A 27,624-nucleotide genomic window follows, 5' to 3' on the forward strand; every position below is an offset into this window, starting at 1 on the left:
AAAATAGAAAAAGACAAAAACATTGGGACATGCTTAATTCACTTCCTCTTATGCAATTACGGGTTCACAGAGAAAGGAGTTCAGTAGTCTGTGGACATTAATTTCATATTTCCCGGCCCTAATGCACGTTTTCATCATTTTAAATTGAAGATAAGAAAAAAAAAATAGATAAAATACGAGCTCATATTTCTTACAGAGCAAATGAGCTTTCAACAAACTGCATGTGAAGCTAGTGTTAGACCTCTGTTTTCCCCTTCTATCTCTCTTTCTCTTTCATTCCTGCTTTGTGCCCTTGTACCCTCCTCTCTTCCTCCGATGAGTTTTTGCCTCATGTTCTGTTTCCTCGGCCGTCTCCCTCTATCTGTCCTTCTTGTGAGTTTTATTTATTTACTTTTATTTATTTTTAATTTTTGTAACTGTGCATGTGAGAGCATCACTGAATTGTTGGATATGTTTAAAAAATATATTCAGCTGCTGAAGCCATGCAAAACGTTTTGAATTGCCCTTAAAATATGGAAAATGTTTTCTGAATGCTTTATATAATTTCTGCTGTAAAATAAAATCTTTAAAAGAGAAATGTTGCTCGCTCTGTGCCTTTTTTCCCCCCATAACTTCAAAACTGACAGGCAAGAAGACAGTTAGAACACAAAACATCTGGCACAAATTTAACAGTCTGTGCAGTGATATATTTAACCGTTCATATGTACTGTCATATCCACTATCTATTTTACTCTGCTAAGAGTCAGAGTAGTTCACAGTCACAAACACGCACACACAATCTCGGGTTCTCTCTCTCAAGACTCAAGAAGCTTCATTTACATGGTAAATATTACACATAATATGTGTAACATTAAATATATATGTGCACAGTTTTCAAGTCACTTTCAGATTGATGTATAATTTGTCTCTATTGGTTTGATAAAAGTGTTTACTGTACATTGTCAAATCATTACTAAATCTTATATTTAATTTGTATATGTGCTATATGTTTATTTAAAGTAAACATTAACAAAACTTATATGAACTGCTTAGATAGATAGATAGATAGATAGATAGATAGATGTTCAAACAAAAATTCTAATTCTCTGTTTTGATTCAAGAAGCTTTATAGGCTTAATAAAATGTATTTACATTTCTAAAACATTAATAAGTATTATATTTGCATATTCACTCATACACAGTAAATAGAGGATTCAGTGTTAAGCTATACATACAGTACATACACTAAATTAGTATTAAGTTATACTGAGGTATGTTTATTTATGGAAATGTCTACTACATTTATATAGGCTGTATTAAGCACATATTTTTTATAGTCCACCTTCAAATGCAAACATTCAATTCAAAAAGCTTTATTGGCTTGATAAAACTTGTTTTAAAGTATCAAAGGATTAAGATGATAAAATCACAAAATGTGTTTACATTGTCTAACCATTAATAAACACTACATGCACACACAGGCTCCAATGCCATGATGCCATATTTTACATTAATTTACAGAAAATAAAGAAAGGCAAGTAAATCTTAGTAAATAAAAAGATATCAGTGTCAAATTATAGTTAATGCTGTTTAGTGTTATTTCACTTTGAAATATGCAAAGTGTGGCTTTCAGCTTTAGAGTAGTTCCTCTCTCTCTCTCTCCACACACACACTCTCTCTCTCTCTCTCTCTCGCACACACACACACTCTCTCTCTCTCTCTCTCTCTCTCTCGCACACACACACACTCTCTCTCTCTCTCTCTCTCTCTCTCTCTCTCTCGCACACACACACACACACACACACTCACTCTCTCTCTATCTCTCTCTCTCTCTCTCTCTCCCTCTCGCACACACACACACACACTCTCTCTCTCTCTCTCTCTCTCTCTCTCTCGCACACACACACACACACTCACTCTCTCTCTCTCTCTCTCTCTCTCTCTCTCTCTCTCCCTCTCGCACACACACACACACACACACTCTCTCTCTCTCTCTCTCTCTCTCTCACACACACACACACACACACACACACACACTCTCTCCCTGTTTAATATGCCATTTCATTGTGTTTACATACAATATTGCCAAAGCATTAATCTACAAAACAGATAATGACAAGACAAATAATAATAATAATAATAATAATAATAATAAAGTAACAAATAACAATAAAAATGCCAGGTAATGAATAAAATAAAATAAAAACTATAATAACAATATACACTATAAAATAAGCATTTAACAAGATATTATGATTTTTATTTTCCTTTTTTTTTTTGTTGCCTTTTTCACCCAATTTGGAATGCCCAATTCCCAGTGCGCTTTTAAGTCCTCATGGTTGCATAGTGATTCACCTCAATCCGGGTGGCGGAGGACGAATCCCAGCATCTGAGAACATCAACCCGTGCATCTTATCACGTGGCTTCTTGAGCGCGTCGCCACAGAGACATAGTGCGTGTGGAGGCTTCACCCCATCCACCGCGGCATCCACGCTCAACTCACCACGCACCCCACTGAGAACAAACCACATTATAGCGACCATGTGTTATGGTGACCAGGTTACCCCATGTGACTCTACCCTCCCTAGCAACCAGGCCAATTTGGTTGCTTAGGAGACCTGGCTGGAGTCACTCAGCACGCCCTGGGATTCGAGCTAGCTAGCTCCAGGGGTGGTAGCCAGCATCTTTTACCACTGAGCTACCCAGGCCCCAACAATATGAACACTAAAAAAAATAAAAATACTCTGACTGAAGTACATTAAGGCAGTAATTGGCATGTGCACTTCAAAAATGAATTTAGCTGCAACTGATGAATGATTGCACCCCCCCCCTTACTGTGTGGAGATATTCTGCCAGATTATACATTCTGTTTAGGGTCCGATAACATTCCAATTTGCTTTGGTTTTTACTTTCATTTTCCCAATGGTCCAAACATGAATTTTTGCTTTCTTTTATGATTTGGTTTATTGTGATTTGGTTTTGTTCAGCAATGCTGGTCTGAAACTGGTGTTTGTTAGTTGTTAGTGGGTTTGTGAGTTTCAAAGAGGACTGGTTTTAGGCTTCAGCTCTTGGGTTTTAAGGGCTTCATTTTGCAGTGTGTAAGGGGAACTTGAATTTAGGGGTCCAAAATCATTTTTCAATATGTATAATTAGGGGGTATTTCGGACTGGCATGCATTAGTAGGTGTTCTTCTCTGTACTCTTTTTTTTTTTTTTTTTTTTTTATTATTAACATTTTTATTGATTCATAAATTAAAACAAAAAATACAACAACATATATATAATGAATCAAACACTTTAAATATTAAACCCCCACTATATCCCCTCCCCCTACCAAACTCTCAGACATATGGCACTTCAGCTCTGCCTCGGCACTTTTAAAATTTCCTTCGAACTCCACAAGTTCTTGTGCTTTGGATTTTTTAATGAATGAGGCATACTGTATGATCCGACCCCTAAGAACCGCCTTAAGTGCCTCCCAAGTCACGCCCACAGAGGATACTGAGGACCAGTTGGTCTCCATATAAACGCTGATTTCAGTCTTTAACATTTGTTGGAAATCAGGATTTTGCAAAAGGGACACATTAAGGCCCCAACTATATGATTTCTTTTTCTCTGTATATGGCAACATCTCTAAACTCACCAGAGCATGATCTGAGACGAAGATATTTCCAACTGAGCAATCAACAACAGATGAAATGAGGGATTTGGATATAAAAAAATCTATTCTAGAATAAATCTTATGGACTGATGAAAAAAAATGTATAGTCCCTACCGGATGGGTTCAAAAGTCTCCAAATTTCTGTAAGACCAAGATTTTTACACATCCTGTGAAGCGTCAGTGTTGCTCTAGGGGGCTTACACACTTTTGTTTCACTATGATCAAGGACTGAGTCCATCAAAAGATTAAAGTCTTCTCTGAACTCTTAGAATGTTTCTACAGAATTCTGCTTGCAGGGATTCTATGGGGTGTTTGTCCCATCTAGAGTAATCTGCCAGACAGAGTGGACCCCAAACCTCACATCCATACAGAGCAATAGGCATAACAATACTATCAGACATTTTACTCCAAATTGTTACAGGAATGACTATTTGGGTAATTTTGCCCTTAATAGCATAGAATACTCTTCTAGCTTTCTCTTTTAGTGCATTCACTGCCAGACCAAAACCCCCTGAAGCACTAATTTTTAGACCAAGGTAGTCGTAGTGTAGGGTGTGTTCTAATGCAGTGTTTCCCAGAGTGAATGTGTATCTGGTTTCCTGTAATCTGTCTTTTTTTCTGGAAGATCATAATTTTAGTTTTTTTCAAATTGACTGTCAGGGCCCTGTTCTGACAGTAGTTCTCCAGCAGGTCCAGGTGCTGCTGTAGCCCTTGTGCAGTAGCTAACAGCTGCACCAGATCATCTGCATAGAGAAGAAATTTAACTTCAGAATTATTTAGAATAAGACCAGGTGTTGCAGATTGTTCCAGTAGCACTGCTAACACATTAACGTAAAAGTTGAACAGAGTTGGACTCAAACTGCAGCCCTGTCTCACTCCACGCCCTTGAGTGAAGAATTCTGTTCTTTTATTGCCAATTTTAACTCTGCACCTGTTGTCTGAATACATAGATTTGATAGTGTCATACATTTTACCCCCAGTGCCGGATTGTAGAATGTTATAATATAGACCATCATGCCAAATGGAATCAAATGCTTTTTTTAAATCAACAAAACATGCATAAATTTTGCCTTTGCTTTTTTGATGAACGTGCTGGTTGACTAACGTGTGTAGCGTGTGAATGTGGTCGGTGGTGCGATGGTTGGGTAGGAATCCAACCTGACTCTTACTCAATACATCGTGTTTGGTAAGGAAGGCCTGTGTCCGGGCGTTCAGGATACAACAGAAAGTCTTCCAGAGATTACTGCTCTCACAAATGCATCAGTAGTTATTGGGGTCAAATTTGTCTCCACTCTTATATAGTGGGTGTATTAAGCCCATACTCCAGGTATCAGGAAAGTAGTCAGTTTGCAGAACCAGATTGAACAGTTTAAACAAGGTCTCCTGCATTTCTGTTCTAATGTTGTCTAAACCACATGCCTTTCTGGGTTTTAGTTTCTTAAGTAAACGTCAATTCTGTCAATTCTTCTCTGCTAATCTGATAGTCTAAAGGGTTTTGGTTATTTTTTATTGTAGATTCCAATTGACAGCTTATTTTGCATGTTTTTCTGGTCAGGTGTGAGATTTTCTGGAGACATTTCTTTGAATACGTTTTTAAAATAGCCTTTCCGTAATTCTCAATTTTGTATGGCTATGTCCTGGCTGTGTTGTTTATTCAGACTGTTCCATTTTTCCCCAGAATTGATTATTATTAATTGAGTCTTCAATTTCATTAAGATGATAAAATCACAAAATGTGTTTACATTGGTCTCTCTCTCTCTCTCTCTCTCTCTCTCTCTCTCTCTCTCTCTCTCTCTCTCTCTCTCTCTCTCTCTCTCTCTCTCTCTCACACACACACACACACACACACACACACACACACACACTAGCTACAGCTGTATCCGTGGGGCCTTCACACTCACAAACATCGAGTCAACAACCATGTAAGTAAAATTACACAAATATCACTCACGAACTGAATGGTTTCATAACAGAAATGTTTAGTCGTGTTTGTGTGAGAATAAAAAAAAGAGTTCGTTTCAGTTTGTGAATCAATTGGTGTCAGTTTGAAAGTTTGTGGGGGTTTTTATGGGTGTGAATGCGGCTACAGCAACAGGTTAGCATATTAGCATAGATTTTATTCGCTTTTATACTTCTGTTCTAGTCTCTTATTTTTAAAAGTGTAAAAGATACAGTTAGTTAATTTCAACAAATGTTATTGTTCTTTTAAGTGTTTTAACGAGTGTTGTAAATGTTGTTTGGCTTTGGCTATATGCTAACGGCTAATCGTTTGTTTCTGACTGATAAAATATAAAGTTCGTGGGAAATTTAAACCTCGTCAAACGACATATATTATAGCCTTTTTATTCTCATATTTCGTTTTTCTTAAATTATTAAAATGGGTATATAGTTATTAAAATGACTATATAGTTAATTTACGTTGACGTTGGGGGGAGAAACTATTTTCTAAAAGTATAATATGAAACATTAAAATTGACTTAAAAAGACATTGCAGTTATAACTTAATGATTGATTAAACATGACTTAGACTGATTCTTTTTCAGTTACAATGTACTCATTTCACGTTTTAGAACTTTTGTCAACACGATTATTATTATTATTATTTTTACTTTGTTCAATATTACAAATATAATAAGTTAAATTGGACTTTGATGTAACTAACAGGGCTACCCCACTGATTTGATTGAGGATCTTTAGCAATATGAAGATAATTTCCTTCCATATCAAAAGTCTGATTCCAGTTCAGTTATTGTGAGGTGAAACTTTAACAACATAAACACACAGACCCCTTCATTTTTTTTTAAGTTTTATGTTGCAGCCCTGTGCTAAAATGCTTAAAAAATAAAAATGTCACATCAATCTACACTCCATACCCCATAATGACAAAGCAAAAACCAGATTTTTCATAACTTTGCAAATTTATTAAAAAGAAAAAACTGAAATATCACATTGACATAAGTATTCAGACCCTTAACTCAGTTGAAGCACTTTTGGCAGCGATTACAGCCTGAAATCTTTTTGGGTATTATGCGACAAGCTTTGCACACCTGGAGTTGGGGATTTTCTGCCATTCTTCTCAGCAGATCCTCTCAGGCTCTGTCTGATTGGATGGGGACCGTTGGTGGACAGCCATTTTCAGGTCTCTCCAGAGATGTTCGATTGGGTTCAAGTCTGGGCTCTGGCTGGGCCACTCAAGGACCTTCACAGAGTTGTCCCTAAGCCACTCTTGCGTTGTCTTGGCTGTGTTCTTAGGGTCATTGTCCTGTTGGAAGGTGAACATTTGGCCTAGTCTGAGGTCGCTGAAAAACACTCCCACAGCATGATGCTGCCACCACCATGCTTCACCGTTGGGATGGTATTGCAAAGGTGATGAGCGTTGCCTGGTTTCCTCCAGACATGACGCTTGGAATTGAGGCCAAACAGTTCAGTCTTCGTTTCATCAGACCAGAGAATCTTGTTTCTCACAGGTTGTCCCAAACTATTACTATTTAAGAATTATGGAGGCCACTGTGCTCTTGGGAACCTTTAATGCAGCCGAATTTTTTTTTGTAGCCTTCCCCAGATCTGTGCCTCGACACAATCCTGTCTCTGAGCTCTGCAGGCAGTTCCTTTGGCCGCATGGCTTGGTTTTTGCTCTGATATGCATTTTCAGCTGTGAGACCTTATATAGACAGGTGTGTGCCTCTCCAAATCATGTCCAATCAATAACATAACACTCTTTTCCAATTATCTTTTGTCCAATGTCTGTTTCTTTGCCCACTCCAACCTTTTCTTTTTGTTTTTCTGTTTTAAAAGTGGCTTTTTCTTTGCAATTCTTCCCATAAAGCCTGCACTTCTGAGTCTTCTCTTTACTGTTGTACATGAAACTGGTGTTGAGCGGGTAGAATTCAATGAAGCTGTCAGCTGAGGACATGTAAGGTGTTTATTTCTCAGACTAGAGACTCTGATGTACTTGTCTTGTTTAGTTGTACATGTGGCCTGCCACATCTCTTTCTGTCCTTGTTAGAGCCAGTTGTCCTTTGTCTTTGAAGACTGTAGTGTACACCTTTGTATGAAATCTTCAGTTTGTTTTGGCAATTTCAAGCGTTGTATAGCCTTCATTCCTCAAAACAATGATTGACTGATGAGTTTCTAGAGAAAGCTGTTTCTTTTTTGCCATTTCTGACCTAATATTGACCTTAAGACATGCCAGTCTATTGCATACTGTGGCAACTCAAAAACAAACACAAAGACAATGTTAAACTTCATTTAATGAACCAAATAGCTTTCAGCAGTGTTTGATATAATGGCAAGTGATTTTCTAGTACCAAATTAGTAATTTAGCATGATTACTCAAGGATAAGGTGTTGGAGTGATGGCTGCTGGAAATGGGGCCTGTCTAGATTTGATCAAAAATGACTTTTTTAATAGTGATGGTGCTGTTTTTTACATCAGTAATGTCCTGACTATACTTTATGATCTGTTGAATGACACTTTGGTCAATTAATGTACCAATTTCCTTCCGAAACAGCAAAATCTGTATATTATTCCAAACTTTTGGCAACCTGTGTGTGTGTGTGTGTGTGTGTGTGTATATATATATATATATATATATATATATATATATATATATATATATGATTGACAGATCATTTGTTAATGTGTTCAAATACTTCGAAATGTTATGAAACTTTGATTCATATAATTTCATATAAATTTGAATGTTCATGAACTGTTGATCTGTTAAGCATACACATGCTGTTGTTATAAAATATTGACTTTTTTTTCACAAGATTGATCTGTTTGACAGTTTGGATTTACTGAAAGCCACACAGCTGAGATGCATGGGATTTCTGTGTTTCAAAACCAAGTAAGCTGCCTAATTAGACAACATCAGTAGGTACAATCGGAGTGCCTGTGGTGCTCAAAAATGGTGTCTACTGTGGCCAGGCTTCTTAATAGGTTTTACTTATACACATGATGCCCAGAAATGGTGTCTAGGCAGCTCACAAGGTTTTGAGAGACAGCCATCTTGTCTGCGACCTCATTTGAAACCGTGAGCTGTATTTGGGTCACACCCATCTTTTGTTTTAAAGTCTTTTGAATGGGTTTGTCCCTTCCTGAAGCACAGATACAGATCAGTCCATGTGTGCATAAATAAATCTGAGCAGAGCTGTAGTCATCCTGTGGTTGGATTTCTCTCCAGCTTTGTCATATGTTGATAAATACGTGAAGACTGCAGTAGTTCAATCATATAACCAGCATCAGAAGAAAAGTTGATAGATTTTTGGCATGTGCTGCCCATTAATAACCATGCCGCATTGCAGTGGAACTTCTTGTGCTTAATGGTTTACGTAGGTTAGCTATGGCAAGCAGCTGTCTTCTGGCTTGAATCGACTGAATCGGAAGGAATTTAATGTTTCCGGTTTGGGTTCTGGCTCCTTAATGGTTCTATTAATGATTCTTTTAGTACTTTTGAGGAAGAACTATTTAGAATTAAGAAATACAATTCTTCTTGGATTTACGGACCTCACCAGCCTGTTTGCAAGTAGATGAAATGATTTCATATTTTAACATAACAGATATTTAAAAGGATGATAAAACTCTTTCATTGCATAGGAAGCGCTGGATGTTTTGCACTGTAGATTCAAAAGAATCAGTTAAAAAAAAATTGTAATTTGTTTGTGAATTGGACTACACTTGTTGCGTTGGATATTTCGCGGTGTAGAGTCAAAAGAACCGGCTCAGAGTCATTTGTTCGGGAATCGAACTACACTGGTCACGCTGTATGTTTTGCGCTGTAGATTCAAAAGAACCGACTCGTAAGAGTCAGTGTTCCATCTTCTTCGGTGAAAGAATGAAACGAAACCGAAAGTCGTGAAAATGATTGGGTTCTGAATGGATGCCCTGGATGGTTGTGCGCTTTTACGGCTAGACATAATTTAAGCTTCTAGATAAAACTGTGAAATGGAATGGAATAGAATAGAATGTTTATCATCCAGACTGATATTTGGCATAGCCTGTTGGTCCATCACTAATCTTTAATTATGACCACACGATTGGGCTGTTAAAAATGGTTGCCTGACATTTGTGTGATGGAGCTCTCCAATTCTGTTGTTTCTGTTTGTTTGTCCTGTGTTTAGTATTTTTTTTCCAATCAGTTTGACCAGGGACGGACATTCTGAACATTCGGCAGCACATACCAGACAGTCTTTTCCCTGTTTTTGACTATTCAGACATTTTGCTGGACATTTTAGTCAGAGGCACAGCTGGGTAGTTTCTGCATCTCATAGTGCGCTTACAAGGGAAGCAAGCCGGCATGCTGGTCAAGCGCGGCTTTCGAACAGTGCTGCCGAGTATTCATCTAGCAAATCTCCGTCTCTGCTCTCTCCCTAACAAAACAGATGAACTACATCTCCTCACCCGTACAAACAAGGACTTTTCAAACTCTGCTGCCTTGTGCTTCACAGAAGCCTGGCTGAGTGAAGCCATTCCGGACAGTGCATTACATCTGCCGGGCTTCCAGCTGTTCAGAGCGGATCGCATTGCGGAGTTAACAGGGAAAACGAGAGGAGGTAGAACGTGCTTTTACGTCAATGAAAGTTGGTGTACAGATGTAACAACGTTAATGAATATGTTCTGTCCTAAGTTGGAAGCGCTCTATCAACTGTAAGCCTTTCTACTCGCTGCGGGAGTTTTCCTAATTTATTCTGGTGAGTGTTTATATTTCTCCACACGCGTGCATGAATGCAGCGCTGCAACAGCTGGCTGATCAGATCACAGACACGGAGCAACAACACCCGGACTCACTTATTATTTTCTGCAATTTCAACAAAGCTAACCTCACCCGGGCACTGCCAAAACACAGATAGCACATTATATGCCCCAACAGAGACAGAGATATACTGGATCACTGCTACACAAGATTAAAGGATGTATATCGCTCTGTCCCTAGAGCAGCTTTTTTTTTTCTCCCCAATTTGGAATGCCCAATTCCCAATGTGCTTTAAGTCCTCGTGGTGTAGTGACTCTCCTCAATCCGGGTTGTGGAGGACGAATCTGCATCTGAGACCGTCAATCCACGCATCTTATCACGTGGCTTGTTGAGCGCGTTACTGCGGAGACATGGCATATGTGGAGGCTTCACGCTATCTTCCGCGGCAACCACGCACAACTCACCACGTGCCCCACCGAGAGCGAACCACATTATAGCGACCATGAGGAGGTTACCCCATGTGACTCTACTCTCCCTAGCAACCAGGCCAATTTGGTTGCTTAGGAGACCTGGCTGGAGTCACTCATTACACTCTGGATTTGAACTCGCAACTCCAGTGGTGGTAGTCAGTGTGAGCAGCTTTGGGACTCTCCGATCACTGTCTGGTTCATCATCTTTCGACCTACAGGCAGAAACTTATATCAGCTAAATTTGTAGTGAAGACTGTAAAAAGATGGACCAATGAAGCAGAGCTGGAACTATAAGCCTGCTTTGGCTGCACTGAGTGGAGTGTTTTTGAAGCTGTAGACACCAATCTGGACGAGCTCATATATACTGTGACATCAGTTTCAGTGAGGATATGTACATTCCTACTAGGACTTATGTAACGTTCAACAACGACAAACCATGGTTTACAGGAAAACTCGGACAGCTTTGTCATGCCAAAGAGGATGCTTACAGAAGTGGGGATAAAATCTTGTATAATCAGGCCAAAAACACACTGACAAAGGAGATTAGAGTGGCTAATAGAAGCTACTCTGAGAAGCTGAAAAACAAGTTTTCAGTTAACGACCATGCATCAGTGTGGAGAGGCCTGAAAGACATTACTAACTTCAAGACACCATCCTCCAACACTGTAGGGAACCAACAACTGGCTGACGACTTGAATGTGTTTTACTGTAGATTTAAAAAGCCCAGTCTCACACCCCACACCTGCTCTGACCTTCACTTCACACAAACACCAACACCTCCTGCATCCCCCTACCCCCTCTCTGCTACTCAACCTGCACTTAAGATCTGTGAAGAGGAGGTGTGCCGGGACTTCCGGAAACATAAAACAAGGAAAGCACAGGGCCCAGAAGGTGTTTCACCCACTTGTCTAAAATCCTGTGCTGACCAGGTGGCCCCCATCTTCACAGAGATCATCAACAGATCACTGGAGTAGTGTGAAGTTCCCTGCTGCTTCAAACACTCCACTATCATCACTGTCCCAAAGAAACCCAAGATCAAAGGACTTAATGACTACAGACCCATCGCTCTGTAGGACCTGAAGTGGGAGACCTACATTGTGAAAAAGGCCTAGCAGAGGTTGCACTTCCTTTGCCAGTTGAGGAAGTTCAACCTGCCACAGGCGCTGCTAATCCAGTTCTACTCAGCAGTCATTGAGTCGGTCCTCTGCACTTCAATAACTGTCTGGTTTGGTTCAGCTACGAAATCGGACATCAGAAGACTACAAAGGACAGTTCGGACTGCTGAGATTATTGGTTGCCCCCTGCCCTCCCTTCAAGAACTGTACACTTCCAGAGTGAGGAAAAAGGCTGGAAAAATCACTCTGGACTCCACTCACCCTGCCCATTACCTTTTTGAACTGTTGCCTTCTGGCAGGCACTACAGAGCACTGAGCACCAGAACCATCAGGCACAAGAACAGTTTTTTCCCTCAGGCTATCCATCTCATGAACAGTAAATACTTTACTATAATTAAGTGCAATACACAGCCTAGTCCATTATATTATTTAACATATCCTACCTCTTCTGCATTACATTCCCTTGCACTGAATATAACAGTATTTGTGTATTTGTAAATACTATATGTATATTTTTGTCTTATTGTGTATTTCTATATAAACTTATATTTCTGTTTGCTCTATTTTTTTTATTATTTTTTTATTATCTCTGTCTTGTTGTATTGTTTGTGCACTGGAAGCTTCTGTCACCAAGAAAAATTCCTTGTATGTGGAAGCATGGTTGGCATTAAAGCTCATTCTGATTCAATACTCGAGGCTTAATCATTTTAAGAGTGCTGATGCTTGGGGTCCTGGGTAGCTCAGCAAGTAAAGACGCTGACGACCACACCTGAAGTCGCAAGTTTGAATCCAGGGCGTGCTGAGTTACTCCAGTCAGGCTTCCTAAGCAACCAGTTTGCCCGGTTGCCTGGGTGGGTAGAGTCATGTTGGGTTAACCTCCTCGTGGTCGCTATAATGTGATTCTCTCTCTCGGTGGGGCACGTGGTGTGTTGTGCGTGGATGCCGCGGAGAATAGCGACTGAGCAGAGGCGACTGAGATTAGTCCTCCACCACCCGGATTGAGGCGAGTCACTATGCTACCACGAAGACTTAGAGCACATTTGGGCATTCCAAATTGGGAGAAAAGGGGGAAAAAAGCATATTTAGTAGGAACTGAAAGTTGAGCAATAATTGGCAGATTAGTATGTCAAAGTATGTTTTCATACAGCTCTTATTCCAGCCCTGCATTGAAATTCTGAGAGTGCAGAACAATGGCAGTAGTCCATATGGCATGACTACAAATAGAGTTCAGGTTTGGATAATATTTATCCAGAAGATACTGTGTATTTCTTCTTACTGCTAGAGGCTATCAGCAGTAGCATTTCTGCCAAGATCACATGATCCAAACGCCTTCCACATCTCAGTGTGGCATGTGTGCGGTTTTCTTCTGTCAATATTGAGACCTGAAGATTCTCTGACTGTCATCTTTTCCATCTGTGTCTCATTGTCCTGATGATTTCTGTCTCCTTTTTTCCCTCTTTATTGCAACAAGGTTTAAAACTCATGTGCTGCATTAGAGTTAAAGCTAAAGTCTGGCTCCGGTTTCTCTGAGGCTTTCCACTTGATTATGTGCTTTAAACACAAGTTGGATTCTCGGTGATGAACTGTGATAGTTCAAAGACACAGAATGGTACAGAGGACCCAAAAAGAATTTGTCCACTTAATCCACACTTAAAAATGTCTGAATGTCATTGGTAAGCAAATGATCAATGTAAGTGGCGCATTGAAGGTGTTTTACATCTGTTCTTTGTTTTTGAAAATGTTCTTTATATATTCCTGTTTTGTGGTTTAATTGCTGTTGTGAACTCTCCTTTAGTTCCACTTGTAAAGTCCCCTGTGGTTCTTTCAGTTCTGTGTTTTCAGATTTCTGATGTATGTTTGTATGTATCTTAAGTGTCCTGAAAATAATGTCACAAATCTAGGTTTCGTTTTCTTTATGCAAAATATAATTTCATGTATTTTTTTATAAATTAGTATTATTGATTTGGGATTAAATATGACATTTCCTTGACAGGTTTCATGAGAATAACCCAGAGAAATTGGTGATTTGTTTGCAGGTTTTTGTGTCTCAAGACACATCTAAACTTGACACGGCATCTACACGCTCCTTCGTGACAGTTAAAGACGTCAGTCTAGCACACGTTTACATAGAAAAACTATTGAAAACTGTGGAGCTGATGCAAAAGCGCATTCAATGTGAGCAGCTGCTTGATTTTTTTATCAGGCATTTGCACATCAAATGTGAAATTTTGCTGCGTGTTCTCACCATGATTAAAATGTTGAATCGAAACCAAAAGATTCCTAATTAGCCATTCGCACCTTTAAAAAGTTTTACTGAAGAAATGGATAGTAATATTGAAACATATGTATGAAATCATGAGCACTCTCATGAGATGAAGTGTCCCGTCGTCATAACCTTATAAAAGCTCTTTTATTCTACCTGGTGCAGGGGCGCCCTCATGGGGGCAGCTATGTTTGGATCACATGACCAGCTAAATTCTACTTGCTTAGTCTCATTAACAGCCCTGTTATTGGACACTTTCATTTATGGACTAAATTAATCCTGGCTTACTGTGCATAGTGAATTTATTCAATGGGACTTGTAACAGAAAACTATTGTGTTTGAATGATGCAGCTTTCAGGCCACTAGGTGTCACTGTAAGCCAATGTAAGTTACTTCAACATACTTCAAAAACTAGCGAGTGCACATTTAATAGTCGTTAAAAGCTGTCATCGGTAAAGTATCTAATAATGGATCAGACTGAAGATGGGGTTTGTTGGGTGAGATCTGTGTTTTATTGCTTGCATGATATAAAGACTTTTACAGCATTTAAATTTCATCATGTTTAATAAGAAACTTGCAGGTAATGCATCAAATGCCTTAAACTGAAACTTTTTTCTCATATGGGTTCTCTTAACATGTAAATGATATTGCTGCATCACTGCCTTGCATCCCCTTTAAAAAAAAAAAAACTCTGATCTTACGTGGATTGTCTTCGTAATGTATTCCATATTGCTGAATTTTTTTTCCTTTGCATTTAATCTTACGTGAGTTCTCTTATATCTCTAATATAATAAACATTGTGGCATCTCTACCTTTTTATCAACTTTGATAATCATCTTTGATCTTAAGTGCCAAAAAGTTAATATTACCCACCGATTCTTGAGATAAGGGACAAAACAGTTTTTATTTTTAAATACTAAATTAATTTGAAATGGATATATTTGTTGACAAAGGCCTCAGCTGATGAACCATTTAAGATAGCAGATTTGTATAAAAAAAATTGTTTTCTGAAAATTCACATTTATTCACATCACACCTTATATCATACTGTAATATGTCAACTCTGTCACACTAAAAAGTGTGGTTTTAATTAAGTCTAGTTAAGTTTAATTAAGTCTAGGCCATCCAACATGAGTGTGAAGTCTTCAATTATCTAGTAATACTGTTCAGTAAAGGAGTTAAGTTATAAAATACAGTCTATACATTTTTTTTTTGTTCTGTTTTCACATTCTGAGTTGATAAAATGTAATATTTCTCCATCTTAACCATGCATGTGTTGTACTCTGGAGCCATTTTGTTTTTTTTTCCTCAGTTAAAGCTGCCTCTATAAACTAAACTCAAATGCCAGAGTTATTCACAATTCTAAATTATCACAATGGGAATGACAGAGTTTACATGTTGAAGCTGTGACCGCAGAGACTTAAACATGGTTTATTTAATATATATATATAAAAAAATATTAAACTTACCAGACTACGTGTCCTACTGTTACATCCACCATAAGCAGGAAGTGAGAAAGGGGTACTCAGAGTTATAGCTGACCATGACATTGTCTGATTTATTCAGGATTATAAAAAAAATCTGTCAGAATTGGCAGTGTTTTTTTTGTTTTTTAAAAGATATTATTTAAAGTTCACTTCATGTATTTCTTGATATCTTACAGATCCCTGCCTTTCATTTGATATTTGTTTATTATTTGTTTTGTAATTATTATTATTTTATTTTTGAATTTTTAAACACTTAAGTAGTTTAACAGTGTGACGTCTTGCTGTGGACAGGTTAAGCTACATGTGCTTCCAAGTATAGAGCATGCATTTAAAAAAATTACAATTAAATTATAAAAATATATATATATATATATGTAATTAGTGCTCTGAATGTACTCATTTCCTTTTGATTTAGCTTTTCTGTATTTTTATTTTTAATTTCTTGATTTTTTTTTTATTTTTTTTTTTATAGAGTTCACCCAAAAATGAAAATTCTCTCATCATTGAACACCCCCACATGACTCGTGTTTTAATCCATGTTTTCAGAAGCGATATGATAGATGTGGGTGACAAACAGATCAATATTTATGTCCTTTTAAGCTAGAAATTCTCCTCCCTTTCCAGTAGGTGGCGTTATGCATGAAGAATGTGAACCACCAAAGACACAAGAAGAAAGTGAAAGTGTAGATTGACTGATAGGAGAATTTATAGTAAAAAATGGACTTACATTTTAATCTGTTTCTCACCCACACCTATCATATCGCTTCTGAAAACATGGATTTAAACACTGGAGTCTTATGGATTACTTTTATGCTGACAATTTTTCTCTATTCTAATCACCCCTCAGACTGTCTATACATCATAATACTGTAAGTCAGCTTGTCCTGCCGAAGAACTGAAATAGTTTCTAAAAGTGTTTCAAATGTTTTCTTTCTCGTTGCGCAGATCAGCAACAAACTCTTTATTACTGCTGCAGCTTGTAAAGAAATACGTTTTCTGTTTTTGATCTGCTTGCTAGAGAACTCATTTGTTAACATGTTGTTCTTCTCATCCGTGATGGATGGGGTGCAGATCAGTTTTGCACAACCTGCCAGACCGGGGTAAAATTGCTTGTCAGTTTGCAGCACCGCCTATTCTAAAGGCGTGAATGTGCTAATGGCGGTCATTCATTTCGCTTACTATGTGAAAGGGCCATTTGTCAGCGAGTCAACTCTCATAATCGTGTCGCCTTTGGTGTGCAAAGGCCTTAAGATGATCATTTTAATCACTTGATCTGAGCTAAATAATTTTCGATGTTAAAATACTTTCTCCAATCCCATTTTAATATGCAGAGTGATCACAAATTAATATGTAAACTCCGTGTGGCGCTATTAAAAACATTGCACTGTTTGTTTGAGGGGCTCAATGGCATGAGTTTGGGCGCGGACTATCAGTTTGTCAGACCAATGGAAATTTGCTGGACAGTTTGGGAAATGTGTTTGAAAACAATCATTATTTTCAGTTTGATGATGATTCTAGTGGTGGTGCAGAAATTACACACTTCACCCTTAAATGTTCAATAAAGCCATTGTAAGCCCATTCTCTCTGATTCATAGGTCCGCCCCAGGTGCAGAAGGTTCCGCAGGGATGTCGGGGAGTAACCGCAGACTGCAGCAGACGCAGGCGCAGGTGGATGAGGTAAGAAAAATTTGACACTGCTTTAGTCAGTCTACAGAAAGAGATTTCCCTGCTTCTGTCATCATCACCATCATCACTGGCTTTGAATTGGGAGGTGCAAACAGTCAACTGCATTTCTATTACTTATAATGTGGTTTTCTCTGGGAGGGTTTCCTTGCAGTCTACAAAATCCTGATCAGAATGTATTTAGTCTCGATTCTTGAACATTTACCTAATGCCTTTAATGTGTTCAGGACCACTCATGTCACTAATTGGAATATTTTAATGGGCTAGTTTCCTACTGTGCTCAGTGCAGAAATGACTTCAGATATATTCACCACTTTAAGCAAAAGTCTGTACACTTCTGTTTTTGGGTGGCACAACCAAATGGTTGGAATCTAAAAGCTAGATTCACAGCATTCATGCTAATGTGAATATCAAAATGCATTTACATTGACATTAATATGACCTAATATAGTTGTATAATATTACCACATTTGGTTCTAAATGTAAATATTTTGTGGATAAAGTGTGTGTGTGTGTGTATGTATGTGTGTCTATGTGTGTGTGTGTGTGTATATATATATATATATATATATATATATATATATATATATATATAATAATATGTGTGTGTGTGTGTGTGTGTGTGTGTGTATATACACACACACACACACACACACACACACAGGTAGATCAGGCCACATTTTATGAGTGATTAATGCAGAAATGCATGTGATTCCAAAGGTTTCACATACTAGTTGTCACTGTGTATATGTACTTAAAAGTCATATATATATAATTGCATAAAAAACCCTAACCTCTCATTGATCACTCCCTCTTTATCTCTCTCTTTCTCTATCTGTCTCTCTCTTCAGCTGTCAGCACTAATTCTATATCTCATCCTCAGCTCACCATTGATCATATTTTTACATTTTGTTTTGTTGAAGTTCATGGCAGGACAGGTCTTTACGCTTTAAATGACCATTGACCTCTTCTGTAAGTCGCCATCGTTCAGTCTTGGGTGAGCTCATAGGCTGTCGTCCGTTATGTAACCCCCCGTCACTATGGTTATGCAATTGAAACATGGATCTGCACATGCTGGCTCTTCCTCCCTACCCTGATCTCTCTTAAAGGGGCAGGACAGTGTCACACTCCGCTGTACCGCAACAGGTTTGTGGAGCACTGGAGCATGTGGTTTATACTATACATACAGATGGAGTTGTTTGTGATTTGCCATAGTCTTTATGGTATTATATTGTAAGAGTTTTTTTTTATTGTAAGTGTATATTTTAGATGCATTGTAGATTTAAGTTTTCACCAGTTTCATCATCTTTTTACTTTATTGCATTTATCTTAAACAGTCATGAAGTGTGACATGAATTTATAGTGCAGAAATACGTCAAAATACAAATATTGCATGTAGTTTTCAGTTAGTGGTCATAAAAACTACATGCACAACAATTATACAAGAACTAGAAACATGTTTAAAATGCACTTTCTTTGTTTGACATTACATGTGAACTACCTATGTTCACCTGCTGTACACATCTTGCCCAAAAAAAGACGTTCACTAGATTTTGAGACTCAGCCATTGTCTAGAAAGTATACAGCACATCAAACTAAATGCTGTCTATAAAACTAACAATAGACAGACTGAGATAATCCTTTTGAGATTGAGATTAAAAGTTTATATATTGACTCTTCAAATGTAGTCCTATTGTTCAGTTTTTGAATTTGATTCCTGAACATGCCAATCAGTTACTGTTAACCCAATTCATTTCCTTGTAGAACCTGAGGTTTGAGTTTTTTTATTTTTTGGTGTTGGTTAAGAGAAGTAGTCTGGGTTCAATACAATTTTAGCTGTATTGATTAGCATCTGTGGTCTGCTGTTGATTACCACAGAAAATGATGTCCCTTACTTTATAAAGAATTGCATTTAATGTAGTGCACTTACGATAGAAGGATAAGGGGGATAATGTTACACGGTTCCCGTGTAATGCAGTTTTCCAGTCATGGAAAATTAGAAAAATACCTAAATGTCCTGGAAAATAATTATTTGTCCTGGAAAATATTTCAGTATAATAAAATGGTTAGACTGTGTTGCTAGCAAGGTTTTCATGACGTTCAAAAACATGGAATGATCGAGACCCGTAATAGGAGTCAAATACACATTTGTATAATTTTGTCACTGCCGGCGGCTGCGCATTGTGAAACAGCATCAACGGTTAAGGGCGCTTACACCCTCATGATTGATTACAGCAGCAGCCAATCGTGTGCTTGGCAGTTGCTGTCCAACTGAGGCAGATCGCTTGATTATTTACAGCTACGGCTAATCGAGTGCTTGGTTACAGCAGCATGTGAACAGTGAGAAGCGACACTCGTGAAACTTCTTATTCTTAAACAGACTGAATGACCTGGTACATGTGCCTACCAACTGAATGAGAGGGGCATGTTGTTCGTTTACTTGAGCATCGGCATGTGAGTCAACCTTGTTCATCACGGAGAGTAAAGGGCAGAAGAGCTATTAATGTGTAAAAGTGACTGATGTTTATACACGTTGAGGGGCTTTCACATAACTGCCAAATACATTGAAGTCTATCAAGTGACACATTAGTGCAACCTTGGTGTTTTCAAACACATTTATGCCTGACAAATGATGTCTTTTGAGAGCACAAAGCTACAATAAATATTTTAAAACTGTCCAAATTTATGAAGAGATATTGAATGTCTCATAATTTATTTTAATTATTACCTTATCATTTCCAAATATCCAGAGACCCCAGTCATTGAACTACAGTAATTACATATACCAAAAAAAAAAAAGAAAACCCCACAAAGACCTAAATATAAACAAGTCCTCTTTTTATTTTCTGCAGTCAAAGCACTTGCCATTTTTTTCTCTTCCAAATACATGTTTTCAATGTTTATTGTGACGCTTTCTGCAACGCTTGTCATGTGGAGGGCAAAACACCACTTGATGCTGGCATTGAACAGAGCCTTGACGCCTCAACTCAACTCATGTGAAATGCGCTTTACAATGATGAAAGGACATTATTGAAACTCAAAATTATTATTATTAGGCTATAATTTTTGTCTTTTCTGATCAAAGTCATGCTCAGCAGTTTAAATACTGTAGGAAAATGATACAGTATGTAACCGGTATCAAAGTGTTTGTACTGTAACAGATACTTGGGGCTAGGTTCGTCTCTAGGAGGATATAAATGAAGTGGGCGCCGTAGTCTGGGAAACAGTTAACAGCTGGCACATTTAATAGCAATGCAACAATAAAAGGGAAAAAAATAAATAATAGAAACTTCCCAATGTAATTAGTAAAGTTTTCCTCCAAGTTTCAATGTCCGTTCACTTTTGAAAGATTTATCCAATGTCTATCGGTGTTTAAGGTTCCTTGGTCCTTGAAATGTGTAAATGTCTCAATGTGTAGTTGCTTATATGTAATTGTGTAGTGTCAATGCATGAAAAGCCCTTTTTAGTTATTTTTTTCTCTATGTAATGAGATCTCAGCTTAGCTGTTAGGTGCAAAATTCTTCTAGCCTGTGAATCCGTGTAGATCAGATCAGGGGTTCTGGCTCGCCATTCAAGTTTGTATCAAGCATGCACAATCAGCATTAAAAAAAAAAAAAACTATCTGCACAAAATAATGCAAATCACATTAAATATCTTTTCTTCACAAACAGCATTTTTCCACACTATTTTAACAATACTGGTGCAATACTGATGCAACATTTTGATATTTCATATCAAACCATGAATTGTTCACGTGTGCACGTGCTAACCCAGCACATAAACATTTATGAACATGAGCATACTCAATAAACACAAATCAAGTAAATTCAATTGTATGACATTGGTTTTCCATCTAAAACACACATTTTAAACACAAAACAATTTTTTTGCATGCATAACTGCATCGATGATGCAGTTAATTAAAATAACAGATTAAACTGTCTCAGTTTGACAAACTTCACATTGGACATACAAAAATATATTTTATAAGACATCAGATATAACTGTTTTTTATCCCTCATTAAACAACATATATAAAGTAATTAGCAAATATTAGTTAATTTAATCATTACATAGACAAGAAAACTTGCCACTCATTGCACATAAGACGCTCAATTGTCGCCACCTAGTGGCATCCCCAGAAGTGGTCACTAAACTAATCAATTAATAAAACTGAACAAATTTGTGAAACAGAAGCAAGCCACACCAAAATACCCTTTATTTTTGCAGCTAATTTTGCACAGTTGTGCAGATAATATTCTATACTTGAATCATTAAAATAGCTTGGTGCTTTTAGCTTTTTGTTTAAAAAAAAAAAATACATGTACATGGATCAGTGATTCTCAACTTTTTCAACCCTCATGCGTTTGCATCCTTGAGTTATAAACTTTAGACAATGATGACAGTCAGACCACTGTTTTAAAAAAAAAAAAAAAAAAAATTCACACTGGGTTGGTCGGGTGGTTATTCGGCCTTAATACCCTAGTAATAATTCAGTGGAGTCAGCTTATACCGCGGTTACCACATGTAGTATGTGGAAAACACAGAATCTAGTAAAACAAAAATGGCTTTAGCAACAAAACGCAAAATGTCATGGACTATTACATATTTGGAAAAAAATTAATGTTTGAATGTACAATTAATCAAATTAAAATTGTGATATGACCTAGTGTGATAAACTAAAAAAGTATCTAATTTAATTGAATAAATAATCTGCAAGTGATGCGCACTTCAAAATGAATATGTGAAGCTGGCCGCTCATATACTGAAAACACCTCATCATGAGTATCACATGCACTCTTGTATGTGTGTGAGAGATGACAGAGACAGAGAGCACTCTGAAGTGTGCAGCACATACAGACTATGTATATATTTAATTGAATCACAGCTTTACGTGGATTAATAATCACACTGGGCCATGGAGGAAACTGCTTATCTGGAAGTGAGAAACTACCGTCAAAAACAAACAGAAACGCCAAAATAAAAGTTCGATTTAAATGGACGCATGTGTTTTTGCTTAAATATTACACTTGTTGGGCACATAAAATGTCCTGGAAAATTGTGCTTTGAAAAGAGTGGGAACCCTGTTTCTTGGAAGAGAAAGACTGCAGATTTTAAAAGTGCATATATTGGCTAAAATATTCTGTCAACTTTTGAGATTGCATTAGTGTGTAGATTGGCTCAAAGCTAATAGTGTAACAATCTGGTTCCGGAAGTAATAATCCTATTAATTTCTTTCCATAGGGGAATTGATTTTTAACAATAACTTCTAAAACTTTAAACTCCTGAGACCGCCACGTGTATGCTGTGTGCATTTTCCATTTCCCTTTTTGATTTGTAACTAGTAGCAGCTAATAACAAGCCCCAAAAAATTGAGCAAATAGTTTTCATAAAAATGTATGTCCACATATGTGGACAGCGAGACTAAGTTGTGAAATTTAAGTAATACCAAGCTATAGAAAATCAAATAGTTTATTATGTGTCCAGGAGTGTTGGTTATTCATGTTTTTGAGATGTTATAGACATTACAGCTGATTTTCTATAAAGCTGAATGAATAATTCTGATTAAAAGTAATGGCCAGCATCATGTTAAAATAACATCTTGCATTATAAATTCTGAATCTGTGTGCTGATTATCATTGTCTCATGTCTGTCAAACATGTTGATTGGTCCAAACATCATCTGCAGCCTGAAACTGAACTTTTGGTCGGATTTTAGGAGTGAATGTACTTCGCTGCATAAAAAGCTATAGGATGCACCCTTGCTCCCTATTTAGTGAATGACTTAACCTCCAGTGTGCTGTCTGTCTGCACTGGTCTCAGAACAGTTAGAAATGCACCTTATTTTCATCCTAACTCCATATAAAGGCTCTGAAAACAAAAAAATTTCATGTTTTGGATGAATACATTTATTCTCAATGTGCAAATACACAAATGAAAATACATCTACTAATGTTAATGAATAGAACCATATTGTGCAGTGATAAAATAAAATATAACAAAATGTATATTTAAATGAAGCGAAATGACCCACAGATGTGTTATCATTGAAAATTATTCAAAATAACGAAAGTTTTTTCAACTTTTGAGGGAATAAGGTCCCATTTTCCACATATGTGGACTTTATTTTTATTAGCGCGCTAACGTGTGAAAATGAATGGGTTTTTTAAAGCGGCATATCAAACGAAACTAGAGACAATACTCTTTACGACCAAACAGGTTTCAATAAAAAAAACTTTCTTACCAGCAGCACTTTTGTGGCGCTGCACCCATAGGAGTGCTTCATGGAAATTGATGTCATGCTGTTGTTACGTGACACTGTGCACCAGAAGTTTAACCCTTAAATGACAGAGTCTTCATTTAAATGTGGACGAGGGGTTGAACAAGGTTAAAGACAAACATACTGTGTGCTCCGAAGTTTTCAGATGATGGCATATGCTTCTGTTGAAGCCATCAGTCTGTATTATTTCAATGGAATTTTTTAAAAACTTGTTTAATAGCTGGTGAAGAATTACAGTACCTCTGATCCTAAGGGGGAAAACTACTAATCAGAGAACTGCGGCAAACAAAGCACGCCAAAAGAGCTCTGCAGCGAACACCCACTTCCATGATGTACTGCCAATGACACAGTAGAGTCAGTCTCTCTACATTCTCGAACTACTTACGTATTTGAATATATCTATATATTTTACGATAAACTTAAATTCTTTATACACTTAAAATCAACAACTTTGAATGAGTAGTTTATATTTTTACCATCGTTTTTCATTCGAAAAAGGTAATTCACAATGCATCATGGGATTGTAGTTCATTTCATCAGTAAAGACATTAAGGATACAGTCTTGTACCTTCATCTTTTTGTCCAATTTTCAAATACTTTCTTGCTTCAAATCAAAGTTTAAAATGTTATGATTCACCTTGGAGCTGGTTGGTTTGGGTCATGGCTTAGAACGCTTTTATGAAATCCCTATGGCAAAAACACTTCCGGAACCAAGATGGCTGAAAAAGTGGGTGGGCACTGTGTCGCTCTATATACATGCACTAAGTCACAAAACTTGGTTTTTAGGAGTACAAGCCTTTTAAATATAAAACCACCGACCAAACGATGATGAAACTGACAAACATTTAAGGTTTGTTCCCAAACACTAGATAAGAAAGTATTTCTGACAGATCTGGCCACATAGTGGATAAATATATTTACTTTCAACCCTGATTAAAACATACAATATTTGAGATAGTACTTTAGGGGTATTGTTTTTGAGGAGCAAGGCTGTTTTAATTTCAATGGACTTTCATGTAAAATGCTGACTTCTCAGATAGATGTTATTGTTCCTACTGCTCGACTGGTTTTACAAGAAGTCTCCTGCTGTCCCGCCAAAATACAAAATCAATAAACCTCCTCCACTGTCCTAACTGCTGTTTGTTTGTATAAATGCCAAGATTCTTCTAATTTGATTATTTTCCCAGCCTCTTGAATAACTCAAGAACTTCCGTGGGATTCTCTAACGGCCTGCGGGCATTTCTTGTTTTTGCAGGTGGTGGACATCATGAGAGTGAATGTTGATAAGGTCCTGGAACGAGACCAGAAGCTCTCTGAGCTGGATGATCGCGCTGATGCCCTGCAGGCGGGTGCTTCCCAGTTTGAGACAAGTGCTGCCAAACTCAAGAGGAAGTACTGGTGGAAGAACTGCAAGGTAAAAACAACAAACAAAAGAATAGGTGCAGAAGAGTTTAGAAATGCATCTTATTTGCTTTAAAGCTGCCGTGTGTAATTTTTCCAATGTTAAAATGAATATCCCAGCTAAATAAGAAGAGTGAACTAACCAACAAAGAAACAAATTGCACAACAGATATCTGCAGATAATTTTGCTCTTGGCAGGTGCTGCAAAGCAACATACATAAACTTGAGTGACCCAAACATAGTCACCAAATTGCAATGTATACCTGTTTATCTTTTTGCAGATGTGGGCCATTTTAATAGCTGTGATTGTGATCATCATTATCATCATCATAGGTGAGTATCTCGATATTAACAGCCTCTCTAAATGGTCTTCGATATATCTTCGATATTATGGGTGTTTCTTCAAGTTCGGGCACTTTTAGCTCAGTGTGGACATTTTACACACTCTTTAGTATTTTTTTCTATTTATTTATTGTTGTTATTATTTGTTTACTAGCAATGTCCAACAGTGTATTTACATGCACCGCAGGAGATTGTATTGTTTACCAGAATTCTGTGGTGGAAATGATGCTGATGGAAATGACATTTTTAGCGTTTTTTGGGGGGGGGAAATGGCCAACTCCTTTGTCTTGCTAAGGCTAATTTCATAGCTAAAATTTTATGTATCCTAAATACACACAATTATCACATTTTTTCACACTTTTTGCATAATTTGGCTAAATTACAGCTACACTGGGAATTACGTCAAATAAAAATATTATGCTCACAAGTGGTTTACCTTGAATTGTCTGTTTTCTTGAAACTTCACTCATCTCATATTTAATCTCAGTCATGCTCTTCACTGACACTTTTGTCCACTTGGTTAAAGTACACTAACTTTTGAAAAAAACTTTATTTGGGGCAGCATTGTTTCTGTGGGTCAGTCATAATTTTTGAAAAATGTATAGAAATAATTTTCACTCAATAAATATTGAAATGGTTTGTTTTAGTCTTTTAGATTATCATAGTTTAAAAAAAAATTATAATGTGTATTTTTATAATGGATTTTCATAGTTAAATATTGAAAGTCTGGGTCTAAGACAAGGCTAAAACAGTAAAATCTGTACATAAGGCATTTAAAAAGTAGGGTCTGGTAAAAAAACTTCCAATTCAGTTTTAATGAGACCTTTGTATAACAAAAAAAATAAATAATAATAATAATAAAAATAATTGTTTTAAGAAAAATCAACACCTGGGACATGACATTGCCTGAAGTTGAAGAAACAACCATATGCTATTTTAATTGTTAAATGTGTCTGTGATTAAGTGTTGAAACAATAGTTCTGTGTTGGTTTTAAAGATAATTACTCATAAATTTAAGATGTTTTGTAAACTTCTCTTCATGTTCTCTTTCAGTCTGGGCGACGCAGTCATAAAGACGCAGAATACAGAGAGAGAAAACTGGTTATGATTGGAGGAAAAGATGAAAATATGAAGGAGTGTCAACTTGGGAATGAAAGAAAAAGATAAAGAATGAATGTTCTTTCAAGATGTACTAACCTGCTGATTTTCAAAAGCATATTTTGTAAACTATTCTCAGTAGTTTTTTTCCTCTTAAATTTTGGTTTTAATGACTATGATTTGAATGTGTTCCTAAATGCTTATCATTTTCCAAATACAGCTAACATTTTTCAAAGACACACTCCTGTCTTATAAAAACCATAGAACAATGACAAACCTCGGACAGTATCAAAGTTACAAATGGTCCAAAACCTTGTGGTAATATGAGATATTCTCTCCTCAGTTGAGGGCCAAAACATGTTCACCAAAACTCTTGCAGTGAAGGTCTTTTGCTTACATCACTTCTTATCGATGAATCGCTTACGGGCTCTGGAAATCAAATCCTTTTCACTTAGTTGCCTCTGAGTCCTTCAGTGCCAACAAGATATAAAGCCTTTTCTGAACAACCACAGAAGTGCTGTGGAATGCCAGCAGTGCCTTTAGACAACTACACTGCCAGACTAATCTATCACAAAAACAGAGAAATTCACTCTGATTTTTACTAAGCACATCTGCACAAATAAATGGTATTTAAGCATTTGACAGATGATGGAATAAAAGTTTCATTCATTAATTATTTAACTGCATTATATATGTATTATTGCCATATGTAGAAATAGTCTGACAAACATGATCTTTGCTTAATTAAATTTCAGTAGTACATCGCACAAATAGTGAATGGAATTCTTAATGTTTTTTTACTCACAGTGCCAAAACAATTTATGTTTATGCGAGCTTTTTGTATGTATCCCATTGGATGTCTCACGTGTGCAAATTGTAAACAAGTGCAATTATATACTGTGGCCTTGCAAACTGTTAAGTCTGTTGAATTGCCAATGTTGGCTCAATAAAACTTGGATTTAACATCATCTGAAGTGTTTATTCAGTGTAAATAGCATATATCCAGTGGAAGACTTTGTCTTTTCCTATATTACATAAAGTAGCAGCAAAGAGAAAATATATTGTGTGATGTTTCATTAGGGGAACTTTTGCATAATTTTTTTTTCAAGCTTTCTAGTTTTAAATGATAGATTGTTAGCTTGGAACTTAATTA

General features: G+C 37.1%; 1 protein-coding gene across 2 annotated transcripts in view; it reads left to right on the forward strand.

The window, feature by feature from the left end:
• Positions 1-27,439, forward strand: part of vamp3 (vesicle-associated membrane protein 3 (cellubrevin)) — a 33,733-nt gene extending 6,294 nt beyond the window's left edge. Inside the window, exons 1-5 of one of the 2 annotated variants that reach the window (XM_051675890.1) lie at positions 5,476-5,561; positions 17,264-17,345; positions 24,886-25,044; positions 25,313-25,364; positions 26,427-27,439. In XM_051675890.1, coding sequence (XP_051531850.1) covers positions 5,560-5,561; positions 17,264-17,345; positions 24,886-25,044; positions 25,313-25,364; positions 26,427-26,446 — 315 coding nt within the window. In that variant the 5' untranslated portion in view covers positions 5,476-5,559 and the 3' untranslated portion in view covers positions 26,447-27,439. Of the gene's footprint in view, positions 1-5,475; positions 5,562-17,263; positions 17,346-24,885; positions 25,045-25,312; positions 25,365-26,426 lie in introns of those variants that run through there. The other variant, XM_051675891.1, reaches the window with a different exon arrangement.
• Positions 27,440-27,624: the final 185 nt, after the last annotated feature.

This window comes from Myxocyprinus asiaticus, chromosome 37 (assembly GCF_019703515.2).
Source record: "Myxocyprinus asiaticus isolate MX2 ecotype Aquarium Trade chromosome 37, UBuf_Myxa_2, whole genome shotgun sequence".
In the NCBI taxonomy this organism is placed as follows: domain Eukaryota; kingdom Metazoa; phylum Chordata; class Actinopteri; order Cypriniformes; family Catostomidae; genus Myxocyprinus; species Myxocyprinus asiaticus.